The sequence below is a fragment of the Silurus aristotelis genome (genome assembly GCF_946808225.1).
Source record: "Silurus aristotelis genome assembly, chromosome: 1".
Lineage (NCBI taxonomy): Eukaryota > Metazoa > Chordata > Actinopteri > Siluriformes > Siluridae > Silurus > Silurus aristotelis.
In genome coordinates this window covers 13,399,075-13,416,067 of record NC_139574.1, presented here as the reverse complement: position 1 = coordinate 13,416,067, position 16,993 = coordinate 13,399,075, and the positions used below count along the sequence as shown (strand labels likewise).

The following is a 16,993-nucleotide window of genomic DNA, read 5'->3' as shown; positions in this document are numbered from 1 at the left end:
TACACCTTCTACCACTCCATCTAACTCACTCCAGACTTTTTCCTTCTCCTCCAACTCGCAACCCACTTGTGGAGCATAGGCATAGGCCTTTAACTTCCAGCTTCACATTTATCACCCTAAGAGAAACTCTCTTCGTTTAAACGGTTAACATTTAAATGTTCCTGGCCTCTCTACTTTTCCACCTGGTCTCCTGAACCCACGACATGTCTACCTTTCTCCACGCTATCATATCACCAACAGTAGTCCAATTTCCACTGGTACCCTGTTGCCTAACGATACCTGTGGCGGTCATTGTTAGCCCGGGCCTCGACCGATCCGCTATGAAATTATATAAAAATGTTTAAATAAACATTATATTAAAATGAAAGTGTTCATAGTTCCTCTCATTTATATTTAATATTTAAAAATAAATGAATAAGTAGATAAGATCCCTTATTTAATGTGCTTTACTAATTCTAATGTTCTAGTTCAGTGAAACTTGTTGTACTATGAAAAACAATCCAATTTATTGTACAGTAGAGTTTAATACCGAATTCAGCTATGCAATGATCTCTAATGAGAGACATGAAGCTGGTTCTTTGTTTTTTTTTTTTCTTTTCCCAAATGAAAAAACTTCTCATTTATGACATGGTGGACCAAAGCAAAGGTCACTATGGGCCAACTTTTAGTGCTAGCACTAGTTTGGGCATCTCTGAACTGTAAACTTTTGTACATTCCATTGTGGAAATATAGTAACCCTGTCTGGGTTGATTACTATTTTTTCTGAATAACTGAACTTTAGAGTTTGATGTAATTAGCATAATTGTCTTTATCTTTGTACCATCATGTATCGTGTTAATTCGGTGTATATACTACAGAATAATTTACAGTGATCTTAAAAAATACAAAATGTATTAGTAAAGGTTCATGCCTTCACATTGCTGAAATTGGTCCTTTTAAATAAGCACATTTTAAAACATTCATAGATTAGAAACATAGTTGTGGTAAATGGCACCGAAATAAAATTCATTCTACAGGCAAAACTCTAAAACCATGATGCTTACATTGTTTGTGATTATACAATGCTAGTGCTGAATATTGTCATGCAAATTTAACAAAGACTGGCATTGGATGTTGGTGTGCTCAATAAAATGAGATATGCATTTATAAAATTCATTTCATTTAATGTGCTGCATAGAAAAGGCTAGTTCTAAGCCAGGTAGAAGCAGACAGCAAACCTTATCCTTATAATATCTGCTCTTCTATTTCTTCTGCCTCTGTATCCTATCATTCACAACATCTTTGCTATAATCAAAGGGTGACCACATGTTCAGTCATACAAATGCTCATGATGCTCATTGACTATGCATTCACATTGCTGTGAGAGTCATTGGATTTTTGGTGTTTTTTTGTTAAGGACAGTGGCACACAATCCTATCTACACTCACCTAGAATTTATGAGGAGTGCTTACATAATCGTAATCCTTCTATTATGTTCTGTATGCAGTAGTAGGATTCTTGAAGGACCTTTCCTCCTAAAATAGAAGGCAATAAACAAGAATCATTGGGCTTTCATAGCCTGACTATCTGCCTTGTTTTTTTACTGCTCATTTCTGTCTTGTGTGTGGGAGTGTACTTGCCTTTCTGACCTGAAATCGGGAAGAAATAGAGCGGTTTAAGTAGAGGTTTTTAAAAAAACAACAACAAAAAAACAAAAAAAACAAAGGCACGATCAAAACATTTCACAACCATTCTACAGTAAGCACATTCAGCCAAGCCCTCATTTTTCCTTACTGTAGCTTTCAGAATACTAACATACTCATGCTATTTTTAAAAGATTCTTCTAGCTGTAACACAGTAAAACAAATCCTCAATAGACACCTTCAGTTGTTCACATATTTCACTCACGGACTTCTATATTTGGAACTAGCTGGTGTTTTTCTAACCTTCAGCTGTCTAGTTTTGTTGATCCTGTGCCCACTGTTGCCTCATTGCTCATTCTGGCTAATTCGATATAATTCCATGTGGTCTTCTATTACTGTAGCCCATCTACCACATGCAACTGACTGTACATACTGTGGTGCTTTTCTGTTCACTATAGTTGTAAAGATTGGTTATTTAACTTAATGTAGTCTTTTTTTGTCAACTTGTAGCAATCAATTCATTCTCCTTTTCCCACTTTGCCATTAACGTGCATGAAATTCCCAAGAGGAATTTCCAGAGGTTATTAAACTACTCAAACGCACAAAGCTAGAACCAATATCCAGCTACAGTCAAAATCACTGGTGCCGTATTTTCATTCATTCTGATATTTAATGGAACTAAAACAGTTGTTCTGTATCTTGTGCATTGTGAAACTGCCATGCGATTAAGAAAGTGTACAGGTGTTCCTAATAAACTGGCAGGTTTGTGTATATTGCATTACTCGATAGACTCAATGCTATTTATTTTGTTGACATGTAAAAAGAAATGGTTTCTCCTCTACAGTTGAAAGCTATTTAGATAAACTCATGGACGGCTGTGTTGTAAGCTTGTATACATTGCAGAAGGTGGTACCTTAGTGGTTAAGGCATCGAACTTTCAATCCTGAGGTTGTGATTTCATATCCCAGCTACATTACACTGCTTTTCCTGGGCCCCTGAGTAAGGCCCTTAATCCCATAGCTGCTCAGTTGTATGAATGAGATAAATGTTAGTTGCTCTGGAAAAGGTCATCCGCCAAATGCCATAAATGTAAATTCCATGTATTTGAAGGGCACTTTTCTTTAGACAGATTTGACCTTCTGTGTTAAAGGCAGAGCCAAAGAATTCGGATGAAAATAATATAAAGACCTGTTGCATTGGATTTTGTGATTTTTGTATTAAAAACCCAACAGGTCAAGTACTATATAATAATAATATAACTTGTGATAAGAGATGAGGCTGTGATCATGATAAAATGATGATACATATTGGAATGTGTCTAATCCTGACACGTGCGTTTGCAAGATTTACAAACAGATTCCAAATGAAGCTGCATAGTTTAACAGTGTAATAGTTAAAATCTAGGCAAACTGATTACTAAATTGATTATCCATCTTGCTTGCCTAGGAAAGCATGCATAGAGTTAAAGTAATGGACACACTTTATACTCCAGCACCTTAGATTTAGAAATAAAACAATGATTACAAGGTTGAAGTACATTAATTAAGTCAGTACGTTTGCATAAGCGAAATATATAGTGCAAGGGCTTTATGTAGAAAGAGTTTTAGTATAGTTTTTACTCACCGAGCGAATTTGATGTTTCCACAAGCCTGCACACAAGCCATGCTTTATAGATTCCCTTCGATTCCAGAAGATGAAAGAGGCAAAAAAAAAAAAAAAACGGCTTAGTGCGGACGCATGCTTACTTTACTGCTCTGTTTGTCAATAGTAATAGCCAAGAGATTATTGACAATGCACTGCCTGAAGATAGAAAAGACGTCTGCTTTTTTCTTTTTTTATCATAATCAAAAATCACATTTATGGACTTTCTGAATAGAGATATTCATACATCCAAGGCTTCCATCTTCGCAAATACAGTATATAACCTCAAACTGGCTTTTGTATTAGTGTGTATTAATGTTCAGACATTTCTGTGTTCCGACTGGAAAAAACATAGCAACGATAGCTTTTACAGCCTCTTTACAACATTAAAAAGTAGTTTCTATTATGCAGTATGTGTGTGTGTGTGTGTGTGTGTGTATATATATATATATATATATATATATATATATATATATATATATATATATATATATATATATATATATATATATATATATATATATACTGCATATGGTCTTTCTATCAATCTCTACTCATATTTTTTCCTATTCTGTCCTGACCTTTGAAGTACATCATTCATTGGCGGTCAATGAAAGAGCGTGAATGAGACAATAAATCAATCGTGGTTGTGCTTTGTTCTTATTGGCACCCCAAGGCTACTCCCAGTGCACCCGCTGTTGAGATTTAATACTGCTCAGGAAGGGGATGATAATACGTTACAAGAGGGAGAAATGTCATTCTGGGGTTTGTCCCATTTGCTATCACTATGGTAAAGAATAACATCAGTATTCATGTCTCTGTCAGAGTAAAATTTTCCGAATTCTTCTCTGAAATAAAATTTAGCTAAAGAATGCACTAGTTATGCTTTAAAAATACTTTTCCCAAGGAAGAATCAGTTAAGGCTAGCTAGCAACTGCTTTATTTTTCTGTCTCAGAGAATAAACTTCACTCTTCTGGGAAGATGTTTCACTAGATTTTGAAGTGTGATTGTGGAGATTAGTATTCATTTATCTAAAAAGGATGTCAGTAAAGTCAAGTACTGATGTAGGGTGAGCAGTCCTGGGGAGCAGTCAGTGTTCCAATTAATTTCGAGGTGTTCAACAGGGTTGAGGTTAAAGATCTATAACAGGCCACTAAAGATCACTGTAACCCATGTATAGCAGATCTTCATGGAGCTGGCTGTGTGCACAGGAGGCATTGCCATGTTGGAACAGGTCTGGGTGTCTTACTTCAAGTGAAGAGAAAATGTAATACTACCACATCCAAAAATATCTATACAGTCGCATGCCTCCAACTTGGTGGTAACAGATTGGGATGGATGGAAATTTCAGGTGTCCCAATACTTTTGTCCATATATTGTAGCAACAGATAAAAAAATATGAACTGCATCATTGAAGAAAAGAAAAGGAAAGAAAGAAAAATAAAAGGAAAGGAAAGGAAGGAAAAGAAAAGGAAAGAAAGGAAAAGAAAAGGAAAAGAAAAGGAAAGAAAGAAAAAGAAAAGGAAAAGAAAAGGAAAGAAAGAAAAATAAAAGGAAAGGAAAGGAAGGAAAAGATAAGGAAAGAAAGGAAAATAAAAGGAAAGAAAGAAAAAGAAAAGGAAAGAAAGGAAAAGAAAATGAATAGAAAAGGAAAGAAAGGAAAATGAAAATGAAAAGAAAAAGAAAAGAAAGGAAAAGAAATGAAAAAGAAAAGAAAAAGAAAAGGAAAGAAAGTAGAGAGAAAAGAAAAGGAAAGAAAGGAAAAGAAAAGGAAAGAAAGAAAAATTAAAAGGAAAGAAAGAAAAATAAAAGGAAAGGAAAGAAAGGAAAAGGAAAGGAAAGAAAGAAAAATTAAAAGGAAAGAAAGAAAAATAAAAGGAAAGGAAAGAAAGGAAAAGGAAAGAAAGAAAAAGAAAAGGAAAGAAAGGAAAAGAAAATGAATAGAAAAGGAAAGAAAGGAAAATGAAAATGAAAAGAAAAAGAAAAAAAAGGAAAAGAAAAGAAAAGGAAAGAAAGGAAAATAAAAGGAAAGAAAGGAAAATAAAAGGAAAGAAAGGAAAATAAAAACAAAAAGAAAAGGAAATAAAGAAAAAGAAAAGGAAAGAAATAAAAAGAAAAATGAAAAGAAATAAAAAGAAAAAGAAAGGAAAAGAAACCTGAGAAAGAAAAGGCCTACCTTAAAAAAAAAAAAAAAAAAAAGTTTTGATCTAAATGTTATAAAATATAAAAGGATACGGACTGTAGAAAAGTACAGAGACACTGATTTACTAAAGGTTTGCATATGTAAAAAAGTCACCTTTTAAAAAGTGCTTCTCATGGGCATACTAAATTTCATTGGGAATGCAAAAATAATCAGTGTGCTTCACACTGCCCTGTTTTGGAAGAATCATCCCAAATTTCATATTCATGAAGCTTAACATGCACAACAGGCCTGACCTGTTCACTCGCTCATGTAAAATACAATTTTGCAAATTTTACCATGTTTGCAAATGTGTGGTTTTTTCCAAACATAACCTTTTAGCAAATCAGAGCCTGAAATTATTCCTGTCCCTTGTGAAACTGTGAGAGTAATATACAAGCTCTGAATATTCTATGTGAAGCTTGAGTCCTTAAAGACCACTTAGTGCTATAAATATAGTACAAGGTTGTCATTTCGGCTTATGAGAGAAATAACAAAGGCAGTGCATGAAATGTTTAATAGTGTACGTTCAGTTAAAGTGTTCAAATGTTGTATCCCTGAGGCCCTGGTTTGCATTTGAATTTATTGTAATGTATTTTTTTATTTTTTTTTATGTATAGTTCCAGAAACAAGAGTCCTGGCAACAGGAGGGGCCTCATCAAACAAGGACATACTTCAGGTATGCAGCAAAACAACAGAAAATTGCTTGATGAATGAACACTTGTTTGTGACCTCAGTAAGACTTCTGAAAAGCCCTTTGTGTGGCTTTCACAGCACTGCTTTGTTTTCATGAAATTATTTTACTTTTGTCCAAAATGCTGAACGCTGTGGTGTCACGATGAGCAGAAGTGTGTGTGTGTGTGTGTGTGTGTGTGTGTGTGTGTGTGCGCTTTTCTGGTGTTTGTTGGTATATGTGCTTGTTTTGAGCCGATAGATAGATAGATAGATAGATAGATAGATAGATAGATAGATAGATAGATAGATAGATAGATAGATAGATAGATAGATAGATAGATTGATTGATTGATTGATTGATCGATATCGTTTATATTCCCTGGTTAATGCACTTTGTTTTTGCATTAACCGAACCCCGGAGCAACTAACATTACATTACATTATGTTGAACATTAGGTGATTAGAGAATTTTGTATTGTTATTGTAATGTCTGTTTGACATTACATATATAAAATCTAAACTATAATATGAGCATCTGACATTCAGTTTAGGTTAAAGGTATAAAGGGATTTTATCAGTTTCGTTACTTCCCTGCTACAGTCTGGAGAATGTCGAATGAATATACAGTAAAAATTTTTCAAGACAGTAAAGGTTTATAAAAAAATATACAAAATATTGTCGAATCTTGTTTGAGTATTAGATAAAGACTAGATTAGAAAAATATTCTCCCATTCAATTCTAATAAAATAAAAAAAAACCATCAAAGCGCTGAAGCCAAAAAACAAGATTTTAATGATTTTAATGCAGTTGTAGCTGTTCCTGACGATTAAATGCAATTAAATTGCAGTTCATTGATAACCCTTCACATAGAGGAAGAGAGTATTTAACACCTGCATATTTCTCAATCTGTCAGTGAACATGGTTTAGGGTATTCTTCTTGTTTGTTTGTTTTAATATTAAACTGCTTTGGTTTTGAATTGAAGCAGGGCTTGCGCACTTACAGTAAGTATACATGTACCTTACATTTGAGACTATTTAGATTAATATTAAATTAAACCATCCATTAATTACACCCATTTTAATAGTCCTGTTTCGTTTGGATAGTTGGCTGCTATGGTGTTTTTTGGTCAGTTGCTTGTTTTTGAATCAGGAGTTTGTGTGCCAGCGACAAAACACAAGGTCTACATTTGATTCCAGCTTTTGTATTCGGGAAACAGTGTATCAATTTCAGTAAAAGAAAAATTTGATTATAATGGGGTTGAAAAAAAAAAAAATGCCAATGTAATCACCTGACCCGAATCCCACTGCCAAACAAGCAGAAAACGAAAATGGCTGCATTATAGATCTGACCGAGCGACTTGCAATTGCTCTGGATAAAAGCATCTAAGCAGTCGGGGGTTAAGAGCTTTGCTCAAGGACTCAACAGTGGAAACTCGGTGGTGCTATGATCCCTGTATAATTCATCCGATTCTCTGCAAGCGCACTCTTTCCCTACAGTATTAACACGTAACAACAAGCACTTGTTCATTCTACGTATGCACATTTAAACCATGTTGGAGTGTGCACTAGAATTCATATTATACAATATACATGATGTGGATACAGGAGGTGTGTAACATATCTCACAGGTTCAGGCTACAGTTTATGTGTAAATGATGCCTTGGAATAACAGAATCCAAGGTGGATTTTCTGCCCTGAAAAAAGGGTTGGGCAAATATACATCAAAATGTATTTTAAAATGAAATACCAAATACCTTCACTTTAAATGTATCAAAATAAACTACAAAATACGGCAGCCACACCATGATAAACTACTGTATTTTCGTATTTCACAAATACTAAAAAAATACCTTTACAAGGGAGCATGAAATTTCTTCACAAACCGTCCATCAGTTGGCCTATTTGATTTGTGTCTTCACCATTACACTGACTCAGTTGATTAAGTAAACGATGTTTGATAGCAACAGCTTTTCTCTGGCTGACTCAAACAATAAATCTGACATATGCAACCAGTTAGCAGATTAAATATTCACATACATAATCCCTGTGATTTCCCAGATGAAGGTTAGTATTAAAGTAACAAACAATTTAATGTTGAACAGTTTGTGAATGATTAATAGTTGTATCCTAATTTAGTTACTTGGTATTTGGTAACGAAGGGCCTAGTTTGCATCAGCAACACTGATTCGATGACAAACAAGCCATTTATTAGAAGACAACTGATGGCACTATTCATAGTTTCTAACTAATGAATCATTTCAATTAGGGTACAATATTTAGCAATGAAATATTTATTTATCAATCATGGGACACCTATTTGAAAGCTGGCAGCCTGCACATTTCTTACCTTGACCACCTTCTTCCAAATGGATCAATTTTCTGTTCTGATCTCAAGAAATCTGGGCAAACTACCAAGTAGGCACCAATTAGAGGCCGCATTTTTATGATGTTATCATGTAGACTTCTTACAGTTTTGTAAAACTACAAAAAATACAAAATATGAAGCTATTTTCATCAACCATATCAAATACAAATGACAAAATCCTATTTTATATTTGAAATACATATTTGAAATACACATCATAAATACTGCCCACCTGCCTGAAACCACACATTACATAGATTACAGATCCACTGTAACTCTAACTAGGATGTAGGGGTTGCATACACACTCATTTTTTGATTAGTTTTTGAAAAGTCATCAACTAGTTTTAATATCTATTAAAAGTAAAAAAAAAAGATTTCAGTTTATCTCTCTTTCAAGGCCCTAATCATCAAACCAGCTTGTTTAATAAGACTACAAGTAAAACTTCTACCTTCACTGTTATTTTCGGCTCAACTATTCACAACGAAAGACAAAAAAGTATATTCGATTACATTATTTAAAAGTCTATTGCACCATCTTGCACAATATTGCACAATCTTGTACAATATATATTAAGACTCCTATTTTTAAGAAATGCACTCCTGTAGATAAAACCTTTGAATCTAAAAATGAGAGCACAGCATAGTGTAATAACTGAATATAGCATAATAATGTAATGAGCTTGCAGTGTTTACAGCAACATTTGCCTCAGTAGCATCCGGGAAAAACAAAATTGTTAAGAGCCCATTCTAAAATACACTGAATAGTGCTGGAAAAAAAATTCTTTCTTTTTTATATTTTTTATTATATTTTTTTTTATTTCTTTCACTGTAATGGATCTGAAACACTTGGTTAACACTTATAAAGTGGTGAGCTGTATGTGAGTTTTTTAATCTTACGCTTGCTCCCGTAAGATTTGCTCATGCAGTTATTTTCTTTTATTGTCCTTTAAAGCTAAATAAAACTGAAGTCCTTGCAGAGGGGCTTCATGAATTCACTTGTTACAGCAGTGTATTAGATTGGTTTTTAGAGTCGCATGTAGCACATCATTGTCCAGTCCCTTTCAGCAAGTTTTGAGTCTGAGGCACCAATTGTGCATTACCTAACTTTGATCCTATTCATTCATCTTTTGTGAGATCTTTGCCCTGGCCAAGAGGCTAGTCAATTATTGGGCATCAGTTTGCGGTACCTGATCTACCTGCTGGCAGATTTTTGGAAAGTTGGAGGATACTAGAGAACCTGCTGGATTTCTACATGAACACAAAGAGAACATGTATAAAAAATAAAATCCAAAAAAGTATCCAGGGCTCAGGATCGAACCAAAACCCCGGAGCTGTGAGTCTTTCTTCCATGTCAGATGCTCCAATTACAAGATTATATATTAAAATTCTTCTATACAGTCCCTGCAAAGGACAATTTTCTTTTACATAATCCAGAATCTTAAAAAAAAAAAAGTAACCGAAAGCATGGTACATACGGTATACAAAATTCGGCTTGCATGTTACTGTATTAGAGGGTTGAATAGTATGACAGCTTCATTTATGTAAATCATTATTGCACTATTGTGACTGAGATTGCATCATGAAATATATAATGAGCATGACCTCTTTTCAATGACACAGGTTCTCTCTGACGTGTTCAATGCTCCAGTGTACACCATTGATGTGGCCAACTCTGCATGTCTCGGCTGTGCTTACAGAGCTGTGCATGGTAGGATTATCTCTTATTACCGTATATATGAGCAGCAAGCTTATCTTTCTCGATCATTCTTATTGAAAACGGTACATGTTGAATATCACATTTAACACACAGCAGTTGTGTGGACAAGTGTTTACAGTATATGGGTTTGAGGTTATGAAGACATTTTCGTTTGTCTAAATCATCCTTTATTAGTGTTTATCATCTGACACTTTTGGGTATCATGTGTGCCTCTGTGTGTTATAAAGATGCACAGATTTGTTCCTTGCCAGTGCCTAGTTATAATTCATGGTAGTGTCCTATGCCTTGTCATGGCTACACTCCAGACAGACTTATCAATCTGATTAGACTAATATGACTTGACTGAGAGTGCCGTTTAAAAGCATCAAGCCTGAGCGAGCCATTTGTAGCGTTCACCAAGATCTGCACAATCGCATATTATACACCCTATTTCTTAATTGCTATAATTGACCAGTGAGCTTTAAATTCTTGAGTAAGACTATAATTATTCTTTTATTATTCAGTCTGTTGTTTGCATGTTTTTTTTCCTGACAAGGAGTTTGGCAATGCATTCCCATTTGAATGCAGTGTTAATGTGTCACCCTAAGCACTCTCATTATTACAAATAAAAGCCTGCCTGAGAAGCAGCTTTCTCTCTTGCTTTTGTACTGTTGGTTTATGAATTCTCTTGAAGCTCTGTTTAATTAAAAGGTAGGAGAAACAGGTCGGATTAATTGACGGGGGAAAATGCCATGCCTTTTCTTCAGAGACCGCTGATGCATCTGAACTCATGACCTCCATGTTGTTCCACTGGATGAATGCTGTCCGTGCACAGAGCTGATGTGTGTGTGTGTGTGTGTGTGTGTGTGTATTTTTAAACACAAAAAAGCAAGAGAGAAAGTATGTGTACATGACCACATGGCTGTTGTGTTTTCCACATATATTATGTACTATGAATACCTATTCTCAACAAGTCTTATTTTCATGATTTTATAGTAATATTTTAGCATATTTATTATTTTATTATTTTACATGTTAAGCATAAGTAGTGATTCCTTGGAAGCTATTTTGCATATGTTTTAATCCATATAAAGTATTTAAGAATGAACAAAGACAATAGGAAAACTAAGTATCTATCTGTAGTCTATGCCTTTAGATTCAGCCATGTAAGCTTCGTATCTGTCGTTTTTAAATATTGTGTTGTAAATTTTATAGACCAGTTAACACAATTGTATATTTGAAAGCAATATTTTCATTTAAAACCTGTAACGTATCTTGAAAGTTATGCCAGTAACATTTATTAAACTAATTCTGTTTGTCAGAATCATCAGATCTTAGAGACCACCCTTTTCTTTTCAATTAAATTGCAGTTATTGTAAATTTTTTTGCAGACAAAGGAACCAAATGTGAGGTGTTGAAATATTCAGTGTGTAACAGAATGTGACTCTGCAGTCGATTAATCCAAACAGCTTCCTATGAGCTTCAGTGTCTAACGTCCTAATCACCGGTTTCATCAGCCGCATATAATTACACGTTACATGACTCACTGTAGTGATTTAGAGTTTTAACATGGTTCTGTGGTTTTCAATGGAAATTTGTAAAGGTCCAGCTGAATTGCTTACTCACAGAAGTGTGGGGAAACAACTAACATGACTGAATTTCAACAGCAGTCACATTTTAAGGCTGAAACATTAGTGCTTATGTATTGTTTCATAGACAACCTTACCAGTTTTGACTTTGCTCCAATATCAAATGAACTGAAAGACATATTTTTTGAATAGGATGTGGGGAGAATGAACCTATACTTCTCGGTCCCTCCTTCTTTCATTGCTGGCATTTTTTTAAGGAACCATGTCTTTCGTTTGCTAATCAGACCAGGATGTACAAATAAAATGAAAAATGTGTAAAAAATCGAAATCCAACTACCGTAATTTCCGGACTATAAAGCGCACCCATACATAAGCCGCACCCACTAAATTTGACAAAGATTTTTATTTTGAACATAAATGAGCTGCACCTGTCTATAAGCCGCAGGTGTCTACACTGAAACTAATGAACTTTACACAGGCTTTAACGAAAGACAGTGTCTGTTACACAGTGTAACGGGTGAAATATGTTGTGGCTCCTTTAAGAGCAGAGCGGCATTTTGGGAATCGCCTGCCGCCGCATTTTTCCGCTATTACTGCATGTGTGCAAGACCGAGGAATATGTCCTTATTATTTTCTGATGCATATTTCTAAGTTTATTTGACTAACCCGTAACGCTGTTGCCAAGAAAAATAAAAAAGCACGAGTTTTGGAAACCTGTCTGTGCTTATATGATTTCTGTTGCAACTGGAGTTAGCGAGCTATCCCTCAACGTGTTACAACAGCTTGTATCTAAACAGTAGCCTACCAAGAAAGTCATTGTTCACTGTCTTCCTCCTTCCTTTCACAACTATTTCTCTCGGGAGTTTATCTTTTGGCATCGTCGTGTGTTTAAAAAAAAAAAAAAAACGTTTTTTCTCCAGATGCCGTGCAGCTCAGAACACAGGTGAGGTGCGTTTTTTCGTTTCCGTTCGGAAATGTCATTGGTCTAATGTTAATGTTATTGGCTCAGTTTTTTGGCTTGAAGTTTGTGAAACCGGGAAAAACCCAGGAAAAATTCATAAATAAGCCGCTTCGTTGTTTAAGCCGCGGGGTTCAAAACGTGGGGAAAAAAGTAGCGGCTTATAGTCCGAAAAATACGGTAATTTATTAGACATCTTACACAAGAGAATTTACATGTTTATGAAAACCCTAGTGTTTAATTCATGAAAATCCAGTTAGTTTGTAAAATGTTTAGATTTCATATAAAATGCCTTGATAAACTCTAGTGTTAAAATTTCTCTTCACTACAGCTAAGGTGCCCAGGGCTGCCTGAGCATGACAATGTCCCTGTACTCAAAGTAAGCTCCATGAAGTAACCTCCATGACGTAAGCTCCATAAAGACATTGTGCTTTAAGGCTGGAATAAAAGAAAAAAAAAAAAAAACCTTGATTTGTCCTAAACAGAGCCCTGAGCACCTCTGGGATGGATTAGAATGCTTATTACATGCCAGGCCTCCTCACCTAACATCACTGCATGGGCTCATTAATTCAGCTGTGGCTGACTGAACACAAATCCCCATAGCCATGCTTCAAAATCTAGCAAAAAGCTTTCCCAGAAGAATGGAATTATTATATCAGCAAAGGGGGATTTATCCATATCAATGGTTTATTAAACATATACCCATGGGTGTGATGGTCAGGTGTCCACATTTTGACTATATAGTGCATAAGAGACTCTATCGTGATACTTCTTTAAATAGCTTTTTATCGTGTATGTATTTTGCTGTCAAGCTTAAAACAATCCTTAATTTCAATTGCAAGGACAAATGTGATTTTGCGAAAAATCACTTGTTTCATATTAATTACTTAAATGAAAGCATTCTAAAACAATCCATAAATAAATACAAATAATACAATTTATTTCAGACAAAAGAGTTGGTGTCCTATAAAAGGAGGACGAGTTAGTATGTGTATATGATAGCTGAAATGGTGCAATGGAAGATTTAGCGAATGTTGCAGTTTTGAGGCACGCTTTCACCATCCAGTTGTCATTTTGTCACATTCATCTCTCTGTGAGCTACGCCTTCTTATGAAGTTTTTGCAGACGTCACAAAATGTACATCAGCTTTACCATGAGTGTGGCTGAAAACGTTTTAGGTGAATGTCAATGGACTTTATACTCATATCCCTATCAAGAAAATCCACAATACTAAAACAATTTCTTTTTATTTCAGTGTGGCACATCTTTAATGGTAGCAGTGTTACATCTCCTGTTTTACAAATGTGGAACATTTGGGAAAAAATGGCCTTATGAGACCGAAGAGACAGTGAATTAATATAAAGTACTTATTCTCACTGCCTCTGCCATTAGCCAAAACCTCAGATGGATGACACATCAAATTAATCATGTTTTTCTTGGTCCTCCTCTTATTCCAAAACTGGTCTTATCATAATCCAGCTGCCTGGACGTGAGACGAGGATGATGAGAGCCCTGAGGTTGTTAATTAACAGCTAAAGCAGACCCTCAGCTTGAAATGATCCTGGCCTACATAAGCAAATGAGAATGGTGTTCAGGTTGTCACAAGTCCGCTTTTATTATATTCGCAACTTGATTTTATTCATTCAGGCTATTTATTAATTTTTACTGTGGCCATCAGTAGTGTAGAATGGAGATGGGTGTCAGTGGTTCATCATCATAAACCACTGTCTCAATTTCTCCTTGCCTTGATTGCATTAGTATCAGTATTACTCTTGTGTCAACTTTAATGGCGAGAAAGACAGATGGAGATATTGAGAACAGTGAGAAGGTTCTCACCGTTGAGTAGCCCTGCCTCCGCACCGGGTCTGCCTTCATTACTAAATCTCATAGGGCTTCTAGTCTCATACAACTTGAAGTGTCTGGAAGTGTAAGCTAAGCTAGACCTGACTTATTATGGACTCTAGATCTCTGTACATGTGCGAAACAGTAGACTGAGGTGTGTGTGTGTGTGTTAATTTAGTCATAACCGAATCAGTCAGTTGCACGGTTTTTAGGGTCTAAGCTGCTACCATAACATTGTATTACTGTATCTGGACCCTATTTACACAGAGGGGTAAGAATTAGATGCTCTACAGTAGACCTGATGTTAAATATGAACGTGCTTCTAAACTAGTATAGAGTCTGCGAATTGATCCTTTATGATGATGTATTTTCTTTTAAAAACAGAAAATTAGGGGTGAAATGGTTTATCCTGTTCAAACATTTTCTTCCTCACTTACGGTTCTTGACAGATTTCCACAGTGGCAATATCAATTTCAGATACAGTAAGCTAGCAGATGCATAGGTTGCTGCCTAACAAAATACTATGCTGCAAGTTTAAACAGTGCCTATTTCAAATATGATTTTCTAGTGCTGAATGCCTATTGCTTCTTGATATCAGTCTGTGGGTCAGCACTTTTCCATTTCTTTCCCAGGGCAATGAGAAAATTAGGCTTACTTTGGTTCATATGTTGAAGATGATATAACTAATACCTCACAGACAAGAAATAAAAGAACCAACTTCTCTCTGTGGTATAGTACTTCAATTCACAAAAAAAATCTAATGTGAAAAATGTGCACAAATTCTGAAATGCTTCCGGGGGCAAATATTTTTTTCTTAGCATTACAACCACATGACTTATTTCTGCAAAGTAGTTACAGTAATTGCCAGAGGCTGCTGTTTGAGCTGTGGTTAAAACTCAAATGTTATTTTGATACATAAAACCTACACCACGATTGTGTTATAACCTCTCTAGTGAACAGGAAGCCATTTTGAATACAGCCTCATAAGTTATGAATGTATGAATTATTCCTTCATACATTCAATCTGGAGATTGAAGGGTTTAATGTGAAGATGTTATGTTGAGAGAAATATCACTGACTATAAAATGTTACTGTGAGTAGTCCAAAATGACTGGACAAAAATAAATGTAATTAAATTAAGATCTTCCTTTTGATTTTCCCACATAATGTTGTTTACCGTGATAGATGATAATCAGGCTTGTTAATATTCAGAAGTACTTTGGTACTAAATTAATAATATCAGAATGAATTTAGGTAGTTTGTCATCAAAATTCTAAAGAAATTTTAAAGGAATTGGTTCAGCAGTATTTTAATTGCATTAGACACTGCAATGTTAAAAACATTGAACAAGAAGAAAAAAGACACCAAATGGCCATTGAAAACTAACCTTATTTTCAAACAAAGATTAGTACAATGTCAAAACTGAAATCTGATCATCCAAATCTCCGAAAGTTTAGGTGAAGGGGGAGATTAGTGGTTGAGATGTTGGACTTCTGATACAAAGGTCGTGAGTTCAAATCCCATCAACGCTAAGCCGTCACTGCTGGTCCCTTGGGCAAGGTTTAAACACACAACTGCTCAGTTCTATTAATGAGATTATTGCTCTGAATAAGACTGTCTGCCGAATGCCACATATGTAAATGTACATAGTTTATCCTGGTCACTTCATTTAGGGTTTATACCAGAAAGACTGGGTATGTTGTGGTAATACACCCAGGACAGAACAGCAGTCCATCATAAGAAATAACAACAATAAACAAAGATATATATTTAAATAAGTTCATTAGCTTGCAAAACATTGAGATAATCAATGTTTATTGACATACACAAAATTTGATACACAAATAAAAATATATATCTTCATCAACAATGTTGTGATAAACAGCTTAATTTGTAAAACAGTTAGTAAAACACATGGATTTGGCAAATCTAGGCTGGTGGTACTACTGAGAGTGTAGGACTTTGAAATTAGAAGTTTAAAATAAGCTGTGGTAATAAATTCTGGTTAAAAATGTATTTATTAATAATGTAAAAAGAAAAACTGCTTTCGCAAAAAATGACACAAGCCTCAATGTTTCTGCAGATTCCTGTAGAACTGTCCAGTATTTCAAGAGCACAATCTCGCTTCAACATCACTTTGCATACTAGCTGCTGTGCGTGCAAATATGATCTTTTTCTTTTTTCTTATTTCTTATTTGTCTCTGTGTACATTATTAATTTTTTTTTTACAATTTCAATTAAATGAAAGAAAAAAAAAGTACTACTGTACTACTATTACTGTAAATCCAGTAGTGTTGTGCTAATTGGAAATCACTGTTGATCTCAGTAACTGTTGTTATTAGGCCATTTAATGCACCAGCTGACTGGTTCTGGATACTGCTGGTATCTGATAATTACTGCACCACTGCATTATCTTGCATTTA

The 16,993-nt window shown here is 35.0% G+C and overlaps 1 protein-coding gene across 1 annotated transcript in view; it reads left to right on the top strand.

Moving 5' to 3' along the window:
* The window catches only part of xylb (xylulokinase homolog (H. influenzae)), a 61,842-nt gene that overhangs the window by 29,226 nt on the left and 15,623 nt on the right, over window positions 1–16,993 (top strand). Inside the window, exons 16-17 of the mRNA XM_083546767.1 lie at window positions 6,064–6,122; window positions 10,106–10,193. Of these exons, the coding sequence (XP_083402893.1) occupies window positions 6,064–6,122; window positions 10,106–10,193 (147 nt within the window). The remainder of the gene's footprint in view (window positions 1–6,063; window positions 6,123–10,105; window positions 10,194–16,993) is intronic.